The 18,431-nt window shown below is 37.8% G+C and overlaps 1 protein-coding gene across 1 annotated transcript in view; it reads left to right on the top strand.

Annotated features, from left to right (window-relative positions):
- The window catches only part of LOC131043591 (uncharacterized), a 42,779-nt gene extending 24,903 nt beyond the window's left edge, over window positions 1-17,876 (top strand). The window contains exons 6-10 of the mRNA XM_057976822.2: window positions 1,474-1,578; window positions 1,931-2,008; window positions 16,735-16,866; window positions 17,005-17,110; window positions 17,191-17,876. Of these exons, the coding sequence (XP_057832805.2) occupies window positions 1,474-1,578; window positions 1,931-2,008; window positions 16,735-16,866; window positions 17,005-17,110; window positions 17,191-17,378 (609 nt within the window). The 3' untranslated portion in view covers window positions 17,379-17,876. The remainder of the gene's footprint in view (window positions 1-1,473; window positions 1,579-1,930; window positions 2,009-16,734; window positions 16,867-17,004; window positions 17,111-17,190) is intronic.
- The last annotated feature ends 555 nt before the right edge of the window (window positions 17,877-18,431 follow it).

Here is an 18,431-nt window from a genome sequence, read left to right as displayed (position 1 = left end):
CTATGAGAAGCTTTTATGTAAAAGACCATCTTACATTATCATTAACCTATTGTGTCCAATTTAATAGCTATCATATTCTGTGTAATGCCCCCGCCTAAACCCCAAAACCCAAAGTTAAAATCTGTGCACATCTATTCCTATAGGTCTTGTGAGATTGATGAGCACTGATCATAAAATGCAAGTAGATGCTGGGCAGCAACAAATCCTTTAAAATTAATATGTCAGCTGATTTAATATTCGGAGTTTAACATGTTGTGCTGATTCACATATTCAATGATTAATATTTATAGTATGGAGAATCCCAGCAAAGTCATGTGATTTACTCTTGCATCTCTGATTTCCTTAAAAAGGGATTAAATGATAAGAAACTAAAATTAATTTAAAGTCTTGTCTTAATAAAAGTCAAAGGGCATGTGAAGGCTTATGACTATTGGATAGAAAAGGAATATTAGGAAATCCAAAAAGGAGAAGGAAGGATCATCACGGTGCTATATTCAAGAAACAATGAGAATGTTAGAAACAAGTGATGGTGGATTCCAACTTGTAAATTTTTGAACAGTTGGATATAGATCAACAGTTCCAACACTAGTGATAGCGATTTCACTTGTCTACAACATCTCTTATTGAATTGCCAATCCTTGTTTGTGTCTTTAATATTTGCTTCACCCATAGCTGACTCCCACTTAACAATCACTTAATATTACTTTGCTTTCTCTTCATCTGCTCATGGTCATGCCTTCACTAATTATCCGTTTTTCTTTCTTATTTTTGAATGTGGTGAAACAATTGGAGATGTTATTGTCTTTTTCCTAGTCTCTTCTTTTCAGATGTACTTGAATTTCTGCCATAATTGAAGCCACTAACTTTCTATTTAAATTTGCATGGACTGCAATAATTGTCTCAATATTTTTCATAGAAGGTCGGCAAGGTCTCTGCCAAAATTAAGAGTTTTTGAGCTTGTTCTAATAATTCTTTCCCCTGTATATCCAAAGGGTTGAAATTCCGAGTCCTTTTAATGCTATAGTTTCTTATGCCGTTCCTTCAATATTTTTTCTGTGGACCAGATCCATTTCTTCATTTGCCTCATTTTCTTCTATAATTTCTGTTTGACTTATTGGTCATGCCACTGATGTTATCTTAGTTTGTATTGTGAATATAACATAAACATTCTTCTTTAGCCTACTCAGCAGGCATTCACATGTTTTCTGCTTTTGTAGATTTGATTAGTTGGGTTCATGTTATTTGCCAGGGAGTCTGCTTTCCGAGCTCCCTGCTATTATATTTAGCAACAGCCAAATGTCCAAGATATGCTTGGTAGTTATCAAAGATAAAGCAAACATGATATTTTTGTTGGGCAGGAACTTGATTATTTATCCGTATCAATACAAAGAATGCAAGTCTAAAGAGCTAAGCACAATAGTATACGGGAAATTTAATTTTGATCTAACAGGCCTTACTTGTTTCACTTTCTAGGTTCATATTCTTAGAGATAACTTGAATCTAGAAAATGTGAATGCGGCAAATCTCAAGGGAGCTACTGCAGCTGCACTTCTGCTTTTGCCACCTGAATTTTCAGAGGTGATTTCCCTAAGCATTTGATCTTTAATTAACTTTTTTCAATCTTGTTAGGCTTACTAATCATTCTTGCTTTCTCCATATTCAATTGAATCATTCAACTTGTTAAGCTTACTAATCATTCATGCTTTCTCCAGATTCAGTTGAATGATATATTTTTTAAGATTTCTTCTTTTTTTGTTTTTATGATTTTTACCTCAAAATCAAATAGTTTGTACTTTATGGTAATATTTTTTGGACTTTTTCTAACAGAGTGGAAGCAATTGCTCTTTATGATTAGGCATAAATTTGGGGCCTGTTAAGATGTTTTAGATTGATAACTTATTTCTTTTGATATAATATTATCTCAATACAGGAAGATCTTTTTGTCAAAATATGTGGTCTCTCGTACATGGGTGATTTGCGCATGTTCTTTGCAGAAGACATACACAAAGTAAGCCATTTAGACACACATTCATACTCATTTCCTTAATCTTTTCTCAGTCTAATTGTTACTGTTGTTAAGACTTATTTATGAGAGAATATCATTGAATGGTACTACTGTTTAACAAAGTTGAAAATGAATTATACAAGATTATTTGTTGTTTGTTGTTTCTCTAAGTGGATGCAACATATTATACCTGTTTTTCTAAATTCTAGTATTCTCATAGGCACAACATGTTTGGCAGACTGGTTGCTTAAGGTCTATGCAAGCTCTTATCAACCTCATGTGATAACAGTTATTTGCATGGTTTTGATTGCTGATAGACACATTATATTCATGAGAACGAGGGATAGGTGGAGAGTTTAATTTGTATGATGGTTCCTATAGTGTTTTTCATTGAAATTCAAAGGGTCATTTTGGGGAGAGTATAAAAGAATCAATATTATTGCTGTATTTCTCAGTTCCAGTGTGTTTTAAAATTCCATTCTATGTTTTAGATATCATTAGGGTAGTTTAAGTACCCAAGCTCATGCTCATATACATGTAAGTACATGTTTTTTATGGAATAGCTGTGAGTTTTATTGGGGCCTGTACCCTTAGAGAGAGCTTACAATAAATCAAAATGGCAACAAATACTGCAAAGCAGCACTGCCAAAAACTAAAATAACTTACAATAAATCAAATGGCAACAAATACTGCAAAGCAGCACAGCCAAAAACAAAATTATAACAGAACAATGCAGACCATATTATATCTAATTATATATTAGAGAATACAGCAGCTGCATCATAATCATTTTCAATGATTTGGACACCTTGTTCAAGAGAATACTTCAATTGTGTTCAGAGGAGACCAACATCTGAAAGATTTGGGGTGTTGAATTTTCTTGTAATATACAAATAGCTATGAAGTGTAAACTCTCAAATAATCAGTCATCAATGCTATGTCTTTGTGGAAATCCTTAACTTGGTAAATTCTATTATTCACATTTTTAATACCTCTTTCCAGAGCCTCTATCCATTGCAGCTCTATCAATGATGGCAGAGCTTCTACAATGCCATAATGATCGCTTGCTGATACTTAATTTGGCACTTTTGGGGTGAGAAGTGCAGAATCCGCCTACAGATCTCCTTGTCCTTGACCCTCAAGTGAATGTTTGCTTCAAACGTTTAAACAATGGAATCCCTGCTACATACTTTTGCTACATATGCAGACACAACCCAAAATGGATCATATAAACTGAAGTGTAGGCTTGTCCTGCACAGTAAAGGCATTCTTTGAATCCATCTATCACTGGCCTCTTCTCCCCATGCATCTTGCAAACACCTTTCCTGTTTGAAGGGATTCATTACATCTTCATTCTGAACACTATGCACCCCAACTTTTATCAAAGATCTTGAAAATTATTGCAATTACTGTCTCCATGCTAAGCTGTATAGATTGGACCACCCATTACCATTCTCACATGCCCTTTCAAGTCAAGCAAACAGGCTTTCAACTCCTTTTTACTAACCATAATTACCTTGAATGATTTGATGGCAATCTGAAATTTGGTGGTCATGATGGGGGGATCTATCGCATGTCATGTAAGATTAAGACATCAATTGGCCAATTCTTGGCTTCCCTACTTACCTTATCAGCAAAAAGGATTTTGATTCACCACACGATTTGCTAGAAAATCTACTTCTCTGTTACTTTCTCTTAGGCAAAAAGAAAATTCAATGCTATCAGAACTTTTAGTAATAGTCATGACTTCATTTTCTATATTCTTGATGTTTCTATCTTGAATCTCATCTTTCTTGCACTCGTTTATTATGATTTGAGAGTCTCCTTTCACTTGAAGCTTAAGACAATTGACAACTTTAGCCATTTTAAGGCCTTTCTGAAGTGCTTCCACCTTTGCTGCATTATTTGTTTTTATATTAAGACAAAATCAGCTACTATATCAAATGTGCCCAATTCAGATCTTATCACAGCTCCTACCCTTGCCAGACTTGGATTACCTCATGCAGCTCCATTGAGATTTGAAGTTAATTTGCCAAAAACAAACCCTTGGTTTCTACACTATTATTTCTTCTATTAATTTTATCCATTATATCTCATGACATTAATATATTTTTATCAAGATCCAAATGAGGAGGTTTAATTTTCTGCATAAATTGCATGAAACTAATTATTGAAATTCTTATTTTCTCTTCACATCTTTCCCTAATCAAGTTTTCAGCTCCAAAAATCCTATGGTTTCTATCTACCCACAACCCCTACAAACTACAACTGCACAGAATTTTCCAAAAGCTAATCTAAATTATATATATATGTGTGTGTGTGTGTGTGTGAAAGATCCCCAACCCAATTCTAACCATATCTGATCCAAATTTTAAGGTTATGTGCATTGTTTTTTTGCATCTAAATCTTTGGCCAATGTATTTTGAAAGGGGTTTGACTGGTTTTTTGTTTTGTTTTTGTTTTGATTGGTTTCGAAGTTTTATGCAAGATTCTTGAATATGATATAAAGAGATTGCTGATTTAATCTAGCATAATGCATAACACACAAGGAATGTAATTAAGAAATTGTCATTTGCTTAAAAGAGCAGAGTACATACCATTAACATGAACTCATAAGTCTGATGCAAGTTTCCAGACAATAGAAATATAGAAATCAGCTCTAAATACACTCTAGGGTTTGAAACCCTTCTACCCAAAATGGAGCAGCTAGCTGAAATAGAGCTGAAAAAAGATGTGGAAATGACCTTTAGAAGGTCAGCCCTGCAACTGATTGAAGAAAACCTGCCCTCTAACTGATAGATCTGCTAAAAAATCCCCAAAGAAGGCTGCCATATGCACCCTAAAGCTGATTTCTGATGGAAACTGACACCTGGAGAGATGGGTTTTCATCCAAATCCCCCAATTCTTCCAGAAGTTGGCATTCCTGGAAGCCCAAAGCTGCTGAAACCCTCATGCGAGCTGCTGATTTGAAAATGGAGATGTAAGAATAAGAGTAATTGTTATGAAAGTTACTTTTTATAACTCTCCAAGAAGTTCGATCCACGAGGGAGTCACTTTTTGGCCTTTAAAAACTTAAAATGAGCTTGAGGGTCTATTTTCTCATTGACAATTTGGCCCCTTTTTAAAAACAATTTGAATTACTAGGTTGGGGTCACTTTTCACTATTCATCCTTATGTTTTTCAATTACTATTCACTTTCCACTATTCACATAAGGCCAACATTAGAATTTCAATTTTAACCGTAAATATAACTCCCCAAAACCAACTGAAAGACCTGTGAAGCTCCCAAACTAAATCCCACAACCTCAGGTTGGGTCCCAAACCACCCTACTGACCTACGGGACCCCAATAGTGGGTCAACCTCCACCTAAAATCTGAGAGGACTAAGGAGGGGACATTACAATCCTCCCTTCCAGGAATTGCTTGCCCTCAAACAATTGTAGGGCTGGATGTTGAAGTATCCTCTCACTTTCCCACGTGGCATCCTCCAATGGCAAGTCCTTCCAACGTACTAAATACTCCTTGATGACTCTGTTCCTTAGCTGCCTCTCCCTCATGTCAAGAATCTCTGCAGGAATTAGTATCAACTGACCTTCTTCATCCAAAGGAGGCAAATCTAGTGATGAAGTAACATGTTGTCCCAGAGTCTTCTTCAAACAAGACACATGGAAGCCATTATGTTTCTTGCTCTCAGAAGGTAGCTTAAGCTCGTAAGCAACCTCTCCAACCCTCCGAAGATCTCTATATGGTCCATAAAATCTAGGCGTGAGCTTTTCAGCCCCACTCTTGAGTGTACTCTACTTGTAGGGTTGTAGACGTAGGAAAACCATATCACCTACCTCAAAGGTCCTCTCAATCCGGTGCTGATCAGCGTAAAGCTTTTGCTGATTTTGTGCCTACTGGATGTTATCCTCAAGTACCTTAAGGATATCCTGACTTTCCTAAAGTCATTCACGGGCTCTAGGTGCTCTACTATCACCCAGTGCCAAATCCACAAATGACAGGGCATCATAACTATATAATGCTCGGAAGGGAGTCATGCCAATGGACATATGATGCGTAGTATTATAACAATACTCGCCCAAGAATAACCATCACACCCATGCTCTATGCTGGCTCGACACAATTACGTAAATATCCCTCAACCCACTTGTTGACAATCTTTGTATGCCCATCAATCTGAGGGTGGTAATTGGTACTAGGGGTCAACTCGATACCTATAAGTCAAAATAGCTCCTGCCATAATATACTCATAAATTTGCTATCTCGATCACTGACAATGGTCCTTGGAAGTCTATGGAGACGAAATACCTCACGAAAGAATAACTCTGCCACTTGTGAAGCTGTGAAGCTTGCTGCAATAGGAAAGAAGTGTGCATATTTTCTCAATCTATCAACAACCACATATATGCAGTCCTTCCCTTGAACTCTCGAAAGACGTGTAATAAAATCCATCGATATACCTTCCCACTTCTGCTCTGGAATAGGCGATGGCTGTGGAAGTCCAGCTAGGAAAGTATGCTCTGACTTGTTTTGCTAACAAGTCACACACTTGTGAACATAGTGTAGGGCATCATCCCTGAGCCCTTTCCATGAAAATCTCTTGCGAACCTGCCTGTATGTTTTGAAGTACCTAGGATGTCCTACTAGTGGAGTATCATGAATGACACGAAGGATCTTTTCCTTTAGTTTCAATCCAGGAACTAAGTAGATTCTATTCTTGTAGTATATCATATCATCAATCACCGCATACCTGTCATCTTGGACCTGTCCATCTATAATCTCACATGCAAACTGATTTTTGGAATACTCAACCGAAAGTAGAGATTCCAATCAACTGAAATCTCACTTATAGAACAAAGGGCAGCAATTGAAGATCTCTTGTAAAGTGCATTAGCAACAAAAATTTTCTTCCCCTTGACAAACCCAATGTTGAAATCATATGCTTGAATCTTGCTGACCCATTTTTGTTGGCGCTCATTAAGCTCTTTTTGTTCCAGGAAGTATTTCAAATTGTTATGGTCGGCTCTCACCACAAACTTCCCACCCACTAAGTATTGCCGAAACTTCGCCAAAGCATGCATGATGGCGAGCATATCCTTATCGTAGGTGGAGTACAATCTCTCATTACCCCTCAATTTCTTGCTCTCGTATGCAATGGGATGGCGGTTCTGCATAAGTACTGCCCCTATACCACCTCTTGAAGCATCACACTCTAGAACGAAGGGCTGAGAGAAATCTGGAAGAGCTAGGATGGGACATGTGCTCATAACTTGCTTAAGCTTTCCAAATACCTTCTGAGCCTCATCTATCCAGCAAAAAGCACCCTTCTATGTAAGATTTGTCAAAGGGGCCGCTAGTTGTGAATACCCCTTCACAAACCTCCTGTAGTATGCACATAATCCTAGGAAACCCTGCAAATCTGAAACATTCCTAGGTGGCAGCCAATCTAGCATTGCATGTATCTTTTCCTAGTGAACCTTCACTCCATCTGCACAAATCGTGTGACCCAAGTATAATATCTCTGTAAGTCCAGATTCACATTTGGACATCTTGGCAAACAGAGATTGAGCCTCCATAATACCAAAGAACCTCATCCAAATGCCTCATGTGCTCCTCCCAGGTTCTACTATATATCAAGATGTCATCAAAGAATACAAGCACATACTTATGCAATTGCTTATTGAACACATGATTCATGCATGACTGAAATGTATCGGGTCCGTTAGTGAGACCAAATGGCATCACTAAAAATTCATAATGTCCATAGTGGCATCTGAATGCGGTCTTATGGATGTCCTCCTCATGAATACGGATCTGATGGTACCCTAATCGAAGATCAATCTTTGAAAAATACACTGCCCCATGGAGCTCATCAAGTAACTCATCAATGCGCAGAATTAGATACCCATTCTTAATTCTTTTCTTGTTGAGTGCTCATTAGTCAATGCACATGTGCATGGTGCCATCTTTCTTCTTCACCAACACCACAAAAGAAGCGAAGGGGATAGAACTAGGCCTAATGAATCCCATGCCCAATAACTCCCGGATGGTCCTCTCTATCTCATCCTTAAATGCCTTAGGATGACAGTAAGGAACTGTAATCACGAGTTTGGCTCCCTCCTCTAGCTCTATCACATGCTCAAACCCACGATCAGGAGGTCTACCGGTAGGAAGGTCTCCAAACACTATGCCGTGTTTGTCCAATATCATCTGGATATCTCCATGCAATGTTGGTCTATCATCTGAAGGTGACTTGGACGAGATGAAACACCGTGTCGCCCAAGCAACATCCCCATGCTTGAAAATAGACTCCATCTGGTGCGTTGAAACTACAATAGGTCCACCATCAGAGAGAGCCTTCAACACAACCTTCCTACCATCTGCTACAAACCCCAACTCCATTTGCCTAAAATCCTGAACATATCTGCCAAGCGACTGAAGTCATTGGATACCAAGCATTGTGTCAATCTCACCAAGACCCACAACATAGAAGTCATCGGTCAAAGTGTAATCACCCATCTGAATACTGAGTTGTGGGACCCTCCTAGTGCAACGCATAGAAAATCCATCTGCATCTGTCACACTAAAACTTGAAAAATCCTCTACTTGTAGACCACGCTTAACAACCAAGCCCTCATCAACAAAGTTATGCGTGGCACCATTGTCCACTAGGCAAATCACACGCTGTCCCTTAATCACTCCCTTTAGCCAAAAAGGATGGATCCTAGGGACTCCTGAAAGTGTGGCAATAGTGACCTTGGACGCATCCAAAGTCTCATCCCCTCCAAGCTCTGCATGTGGAACCTCCTATTCATCCTCACTATGGCTGCCCTCAGATGTTGTATCTTGTGCGTGCTCATTCTCTACATCTGAAAAGACCTCAATGATTTGTGCTTTGCCTTTCCCAAGGCATCTGTGACCTGGCTCCCAAGGTTCCTTACATGAGAAGCAAAGCTTCTTTCTCCTCAACTCGTTTCGCGTCTGCTGATCCATCCTAGGAGGTGGTGTGTACTCCTGTGCAGAGTAGAAGACCGCTGATTAGGCTTAAAGCCTCTAGGAAACTTCCTATTTGAGTGATAAGAAGTGGGTGGTGGTGTGGTGTCTAGATCCAAAGTAATTTGTATAGCCTCCTAAAGGGTACTAGGATTAAGAGCCTTGACTAGTCCATGTAGCCTGTCATGTAATCCCTGCACAAATAACATCACCAATCGTCTAACTGGCATCTCAGGAACCATCACTGCAATACGTTGAAACTCATTGATTTAAGTTTCAACGTGGCTTGTCAGTCTCAATAGTGCTAGATCCCTGTGATATAACTCCACATCCTTGTGGTCAAATCTCGCAATCAGCCACTCGGTAAACTCAATATAGGAGTGTATAAGTCCATGGTTTTGGGTGACCAAACCATGGTGCCACCAATCGTAGGCCACACCCCTCTAGATGCAACATTGCAAACTATATAGCCTCGTCCTTGGGCATAGGCTTCAATGACAAGTATACTTACAACTTGTGCACCCAAGCTCGTGCACTCATTGTCCCACTGCCATCAAAAGTAGACAAAGAGAGCTTATTGGTAGCCCTCTGTAGGTCATTGTTACCTTGTTGACGGGGGCGTCTATCATCCCTCCTCATGCTGTCTCTGCGCTATGAACAATACTGGGGAAGAGGGAATGCCTCTCTCATATGAGTAGGTAGGCGGGTCCACTCATCACTGGCCGCCATCACCACATCCTGAAATGTAATGCCCTCCTGTGGGTCATCTGGGTCATCTGGAAGTGACTCATCTCTAGGAGGGAACTGAGGCTGCAGGGGTCTATTTACTGTCTGAGTGTGAGCCCTCTCATGTCTATGAGAACCACGTGCACTGTCAAACAATGATTTGGCTCTACTACTGCCACGGCTGCCAGCTGCAAATACCGATCTGTCATGCCTGTCACGCCTATCCCTATGGCGCCCCAAGTCCAATCTCTCCAATGTGTCCTGTAACCTGTCAAGTGCCTACACAATCCTAGGTTGAGACTCCACAAGAGTTCTAAGTAACTCATCGGGGTTTGGAAGATTTTGTCTGTGATTAGGGCTCCTACTACCCTTTTGATGATCACCCATGTCTACACCTACTGGGACACCGAAATTAATGGCCAAATGACGGGGTCCTCTTCTACGGGTGTAGTATCTGTAAGACCCAAACAGTTTGCGATGCATGTAAGAAGCCACAAGACCCTCAGGCTGGCCAGGGTCATGGTTTTGATACCACTAAAAGATCCCCAACTCAATTCGAACCAAATCTGATCCAAATTATAAGGTTATGTGCATTGTTTGTTTGCTGATAAATTTTTGGCCAGTGTATTTTTGAAAGGGGTTTGACTGTTTTTTGTTTTTTTTGTTTTGATTGGTTTTGAAGTTTTATGCAAGATTCTTGAATATGACATAAAGAGATTGTTGATTTAATCTAGCATAATGCATAACACACAAGGAATGTAATTAAGAAACTGTCATTTGCTTAAAAGAGCAGAGTACATACCATTTACAAGTCTGATGCAAGTTTCCAGCCAATAGAAATATAGAAATCAACTCCAATTAATGTCAAAACCCTAAATACACTCTAGGGTTTGAAACCCTTCTACCCAAAATGGAGTGGCTAGCTGAAATAGAGCTGGAAAAAGATGGAAATGACCTTTAGAAGGTCAGCTTTACAACTGATTGAAAAAAACCTACCCTCTAACTGATAGATCTGCTCAAAAATCCTCAAAGAAGGCTGCCATATGCACCCTGAAGCTGAATTCTGATGGAAACTGACACTCGGAGAGATGGGTTTTCGTCCAAATCCCCCAATTTTTCCAAAAATTGGTGTTCTTGGAAGCCCAAAGTTGCTGAAACTCTCATGCAACTTGCTGATCTGAAAATGGAGATGTAAGAATAAGAGTAATTGTTATGAAAGTTACTTTTTATAACTCTCCAAGAAGTTCAATCCATGAGGGAGTCACTTTTTGGCCTTTAAAAACTTAAAATGAGCTTGAGGGTCTATTTTTTCATTGACAATTTGACCCCTTTTTAAAAACAACTTGAGTTACTAGGTAGGGGGTCCCTTTTCACTATTCATCCTTATGTTTTTCAGTTACTATTCACTTTCCACTATTCACATAAGACCAACATTAGAATTTCAATTTTAACCATAAATATAACTCCCCAAAACCAACCGAAAGACCTACGAAGCTCCCAAACTGAATCCCACAACCCCGGGTTGGGTCCCAAACCACCCTGTTGACCTACGGGACCCTAACAATAGGTCAACCTCCACCTAAAATCTGAGAGGACTAAGGAGGGGACATTACAGTGTGTGTGTGTTGCATCAATAACCAACCACACTACATTGGAACAATTAACTCTTCAATGGTATCTCTCAAAATGTAAAACTAGAAAACATAAGAAAGTAAGGGCCTTCCTTACATGTAACTATGATATTTATGAATGGGTGATGTGTAATGTCTGTCCAGCCCGTGATATCCATGTGGTTGTCATCTCCTCCTTCAGTAATTTAACCCTAGAATAATTTTTTTCCAGGTTTGTGGTCCTCAACTTGGCCTTACCAGGGAGGAGGCACATACAATGCACCAGCTTTGTCTACGCCTTGTAATAAGGAGCGGAATCAACATGAAGGGGAATATCCATGGCAAACAAGAATCAGCAATGGCCTCATCTGCTTCCTCTCTATCCTATACATGGAAGTTTGGTACATACCTATAGTTGGGTTATATGATGCAGACCCATGTCTTATTTCCCCCATGATTTCATTTCACTCACTTTAAAAGTGGAAACTAAGAGGGTGTCCTTGCTTGTCTAGAAACCCTGGAGGAAATAATAGATGGTACAGTGATATCCCTATTGTATAATTTGATTTTTTTTTTCCCTTCTCCTCAAGTGTGATCTTGGTAAAAAGTTTGCATTATCCCTCATAAGGGTACCCATTGATTCAAAGGCTTAAATGTTGCATCTGCAATGTCAACTTTCTCCAGAATTATGCAGCATGTTAATGCCGAGTGTCACTACAAGTTAGCACAAAGGATTTTATTTGTTGAATGGCCTCATGGCAAATTTTGCCAATATTTCTGAAGGGCAATCATATTGCAAACTACACAAAGGGCTGGTCCCACCTTTTTCTCCTATGTTCCTTACCTTCCATCATCCAATTTGAATTCCTCACTATAATTCAGATAAATTAATATTTCATCTTGACCCTGCAAAGAAATACAACTATATGAATTGAAAAACACCAATCTTTTGTGATATTTAGCACGTTGCAAGTTTAAAAATAAACAGCAGTGTTCACAAGCTTTTTAGGGAATTATAAATGCAAAGAAAGAGCAGGCTTCAAGAAATTTGTAACACATTTGAAGTGGAAAGAAAAATACGACACTTTTTTAATATTTTTAGGGCATTGGAGTGAGAAAAAAGGAACTTGCTTTTTGGGCATTGTATGTCATGCCCCGCCTATCAAGAGCCTCTTACCCACTTTCTAGCAGGAATAAAACAGAAATAAATAAATCAAGAAACACTGTTAATCAGAATATCCTCTCATTTATGAGACTTTACGATTTTCTAAGGAGCTAATGCTTCAGGCAATAGACGTTTTCTTAAAGTAGACCTGAAAGGCTAGCATTATCAAGGACATTGATGCAAACGCCTGGGGGATACAACGATCCACATGCAAAATAGAGATGAAGCGAATGATGCAATACCCACATTAGTACAGGCTGCTAATCCAGGATTAAAGGTGATAACAATAATAGATAATTACCATGGTTAGAGGAAATACAATAAAAGTCAATTAATCAAAAGCCAAAGTCATTAAACTAAAGGATGCCACCCGTGCAAGGGAGATGACTGGTTGGGAAGGACATAACCCTCTGTTCACATTAAGAGATATATATGCAGCCCATCATGGACTAAGAAGAAAACAAAAAAATCAGGATCGAATCATTCAAACAGATCCAATCCTTCAAGCAGATCGAACAGCAATAGGATGCCACCCATGCAAGGGAGATGACCGGTTGGGAAGGACATAAACCTTTGTCCACATTAAGAGACATATATGCAGCCCATCATGGACTAAGAAGAAAACACAAAAATCAGTATCGAATCATTCAAACAGATCCAATCCTTAAAGCAGATCGAACAGCAAGAGGAATCATATCCATAAGATGGAAGGCATCAATCAAGAGGAGGATATAGAATACGTCCGCCTTAGCAAGTAATCAGATCGGACTATAATCTGTCAATATTCCAATTTCTCGTGGTAATGTAGAGATTACTGCTTAGTTTTTAATTTATAAATTTATATGCACATCTCTATTATATACTAATAAGTATTAAAATATACATAACAGCACTACAACAGTCTGTCACATAGGGAAAGGTAGGAACCACATTAAGGGAGAACAGCTTGTAGGCGCCCTGCTATAGTTACAAGTAGGGAGAACAGCTATTAGGGCACCCCATTGCACTGTGAGAGGGAGAACTGCTAAGGGCACCCTATTGCAATTCCCCTTCCAACCCCTATGTTGATGGACTGTTGATGAACCCAAAGATCTCCGTCCATGGAAGAATCGAAGAGGATTGCATGGAGGGAGAACCGCCGTCTTGGGCACCCTGCCATGCCTTCTTAATCCATATGACTGAGATCCCACATACAAATCAGAAATGCTGCATATTGGTGAATATATGATTTCACTGCTCTAATAATAGATTTATTTCATGAACACTGTCTGCAATATTGCCAAACTTGATTACAGGTTCCAGAACAGGCTTAGCTCATCTTATTCTTAAGTAAAAAATGTACTCCAAACTGTATTGTATGCTTTCTTTCATTTGGTTTTGTGAATTTAGGGCGAAATAGAGAGTGGTCCAGAAAGGGGACATTACATTGGATCACGTTTTAACTGCAAAAATTGAACATCAATGTTTATAAGCTAAAAAATAAAAATAAAAAAGGTTTGAATACACAAACATTAAGACACATCAGTTTATTCAAAATCGCAAGACAATATAAATATAAAAAATATAAAAATCTATGTTATACATTGTGATTGATTGTTGAACTTTATTTTAACATTTATTGTTAGACCAGAAAAATTATTCATTACTTTGTATGATACCGAACATAACCAAAAAAATGATTAATTGATATATTTGGTTATTGCTGGATTATGTGCAAATTTGCTGCCCTCTCTCTATTTTTCCAGTTTTCCTCTTCTTGCAAATGTAATCGTAAAGTGTGAGTGGGTTAGGCTTTAGTGTAGTTGTGAGGTGTCAATCCATTAACATTCAGGTTTTTTTAAAAACCTTCCAGAGTTTCTTTTTGTGTAGTTTGAGAGAATTTTTTTTTAAAAACCATCAGGAATTCCCGATGTCCCTAGGATAGTCAAGGGACCCTAGGAAAACTAGGGCCTCCCTACAGAGTGCTTAGAAAGGGGGACATGTCTAGAAAAATTCCCCAAAATTGAGGGGACTTATCATTTCTTTTAAAAGAAATTTGGGGATGGGACTGGGATTTTGTCCATGTTCCTGAGTCCCTGAAACGCCCTGTTTCCAGGGATGGGTCAAAACACGTGGAGCTGCATCCCCAGGGTACATTGCATTTATGGGTGCTTTTGGATACAGGAGAATCATGATTGGCAGCAATTTTTTCCAAAATTTATATTAGAGCTTATACCCTTAAGATTATATCAAATGTCCATGGAAAATTATGTATATCCTCATATTTGTGAGAAAATTGATACATTAGCTTAATTTCACAAAGCATTCCAGCTCTTGAACGACCAATACCATTCTAGAGTTGTGTGCAGGCCTACACAAGGAGGATCCCACTCATGAGACAACCATTTATTTTCAGATAAGCTGTCACAAGATTGTGACAAGGCTGAACCTTAAGTTATGAGCGGCTTGCTTAGAAATTAAACATGTCTTGGAAATAGGCCCAACCTTTTGAAACTTTGTAACCAAGGAGTTTCAAGGTCTAACTTGCCACCATCCTAACCATTGAACCACAATATTGTATGCACTTGAAAAATCAAAGGAAATCATGGATCGTAATACATTAATGATTAATGCCAAGCAACCACTAAACCTATCTCTATCACAAAATTCCAAGGTGCAAACCAACAGGAATATGCTACTAAAATCAACAATAGAAAAACATTCAAGCAAACTCCATTGTTGATCACGAGCATTGGGACTCCTATTGTTCTTCTGCTCCTTGCAGGAAATTGGCTCTTGAAGTTGCACTACGAAAACCTGCAATATGTTGACACAAGAATTCGAAGATAGTGGTTATTGATAATGAAAATTGATGCTGAATTTATAGATTCCAAAAGGATTGATTGAATGATTGAGATTGACTTGAAGACAGAATTGATCAACAGTCAAGATTCAATGCGACGAGTTGGTGGGGGAGAATTGCTCGTTTTGATTGTATTTGATTGAAAGATCAACTGGATTGATTGTGTTAAATAGAATTGATTGAAAGTTAATTGATTTGATTGGGAATTGAACATGATTGATTGATTAGTTAAGAAATTTGATTGAGTAGTTAATTGACTTGACTGACTAGAAGATTGAATTGATTGAATAGTTAGAAAAAGTTGATTGAGAGTTGACTAGAAGTCAGTGGTAGTTAGGAATTTTGCCATGTGATGTAGGAAATTAGACTGAAATGTCATTTGATTTAAATTTAAGTTTTTGAAAATATTAAATGAAATGGAATTTAATAGGAAATTTAATGGATTTGAATTTAGGAGAGGATTTGATTAATTCAAAATTAGATAATTAGAGAACATAATTAGATAATTAAATAATTTAATGAATTAATTTAATTATGGGAAAATAGAAATTGAATTTAATTAAACAATAAAGATCATTTAATTAAAGTGAATAATCGAGTTCAATTAAATAATAAAACTATTTAATTAATCTTAAAAGGGAAAGGGTTGATTGATTAAATGATTAAAGGGGAGTTGAATGATTAACGTAAAATGAAAGGGGGATATTAATTTAGAAGAATATGATTAAATTAATTAAATTATTTAATTAATATAGAGGAATAATTAGTAAAATTGGTGTTTGCAGCTGTGGGACAATTCTAGTTGTCTACAAATACCATTGGAAATAAGCACTCTTTAATCTTTGCCAGTCTCATTGTTTATCCTCCAGAGTTTTGTAAGGAAAAATGGATCATACTCAAAATTGTTCTAGATGCAGCCAATGACACGAGTTCTAGCTCCTATCGTGTTCATCAATCCAATGTGCTCTCCAGTGCAAACCTTGCAAAAGCTCTGCCCAATTCAAATGCAAGCTTGGAAATGAGACAGCAGAGAAAAAAAAACTTTCCTTTCATAGTTTTGATAAATGTTTTGTTTTGTTAGGATGCTGGCTGATCAAATATGGTCACACTTCGAACTTTAAAGAAGTTCAGCAAGTCATTGCCACACTAACAAAATCAAGCAAAAATTGATGAGCAATAAGTACGGGCAATTTTTTTGTCTGGATACAAGTTCAAATTGAGGCTCATGTGTTTGGGGAATTATGTTGCTTACAGGGGATACTTTTTGCATATTATATATGTGAATATTTTCTTGGCTTTTTTTTTTTGGTATTTGTGCAAGCCAGTGTTTGTTTTGATTCCTTTTATAAACTCAGGTATAACTGGGAACTAAAGCCTTCAATTTTCGCAGGTGAAAAAGATAGTACATGGAAATATTAATAGTTTCCATACACTTTATAAAGATCAAATCTACCACGTTGCAGAAACAGGATTGTTGAAATTACCTTCATCTGCTGGTGACCTTCAGAAAAAAATTATTCAGGTTCTAATTTTGATGAGAGCTAATAAAGACAATTATCTTATTTGAGGCTATAAAATGATGGAAAATATTGTCATTTAATATATGATTATTGTGAGTCTTTCCTGTTCAATATATTATGCCGTGCCATGAATTGTCCAGGATTTTAGTGTTTCAACAACTCGTTCCCTCGTTTCAGCTCTTCCTCCTGCTATAAGGAGTAGAATGGGTGCAGAATTAGGAGAGAAGATAACGATAAACAATTTTGGTATGTGCAGAAACTATATTTTTTTCAACTTCGTAATTTGATAAATGCTAGGAATTTAATTTAACAACTGCTTATTGCAGGTAGGGAGGTATCTGAAGTGCTCGTCAAAACAAGAGAAGATGCTGCAAATTCAATGCAAAGAGCAATTAAGAGCATAGTCCGGGTCTCTAGCCTAAGGCAGGCTTTGTCAGGCTGTCTAGCTGCAGGTGGAGTAAATGCGGCATCCTATTTGGCAAAGAAGGTGTTAAAAGCATGGCGGTCAAGGTAGTAACTAGTAACCACTCTCAACAGCTACAGCCATATATCAATGCCAGCAGATTTAATCTGGCAGTTAGAGATGTCATGATTCTGGTTAACTTATGCAGTTCATTGGAGGGACTTGTTTTGACTGATCCTCATTCATTTTGTTTGGTTGCGATTCTTGAACCTGCTTCTAATGTAAAGTTCCATTCATTTGCTACATCCTACATCAGAGTCTGGACCTAATTTGTCCCAGAAGTATTTTTCTGCCGTTTCTAGCTTCAAACGTTTTCCCATATGGAGATTAGTTGAAAGGCCAGAATTAAAGAGGCAAACCGCCCATGGTTGTCAAGGTCCATGGAAGCATGGCATGCCAGTTTGCAGGCATGTCTGTAACGGGGAAAGTATTTTAACTTTGCAAAATCGAGGATTCATTTAATTTTTATAGAAGGTACCCACTGACAGCTTTGAGGAAATATTTATTTATTTATAACTGTTACAGCTAATATTATCTCATTAAAAGGCATGTTGTAGATGCATCGATTTTTGCAAATTTCATAATTGGTTGTTAAAATCTCTTGCCAAATAAATCATCTAGTATTATCCATAGGAATATCTTTATTCCAGTTAGATTTTAGCATTTGCTGATCCAGAGTTCTCATTCCCCCTAATAGTGTAAATGTTACAACATAGAATTCGTGGAGAAACTATGTGAATTGTAACACGTTTGACATGTAAGAGCATAGGCGTTTGGTCAATGCTAGTTTGTATCAATATAATAATTGGAACATTCTAGACCATTTACCCAATATATACATTTTTGGATATTATGCTTATGTGATCCATCCAAAATGTACTCATTCCTTCTATATACAACCATCAAGATGACAAATTCAGCTATTAATAATTGTCTTGTCACATTATAGTTGAGAGTATTGAGAGAGTTGCAGTTATTCACCAGGAAGTAATACTGATATTAAATTCCATGACTTTCAGTACTCCTCCATTCCCTCGGAGACAAGTGTACCCTTCAACCTTTAGTGTGATCTTTATCCATTAATCGTTGTAGTATTCAATTGGT

This window comes from Cryptomeria japonica, chromosome 1 (assembly GCF_030272615.1).
Source record: "Cryptomeria japonica chromosome 1, Sugi_1.0, whole genome shotgun sequence".
Taxonomy (NCBI): Eukaryota; Viridiplantae; Streptophyta; class Pinopsida; order Cupressales; family Cupressaceae; genus Cryptomeria; species Cryptomeria japonica.
This window is presented reverse-complemented; position numbering and strand designations above follow the sequence as displayed.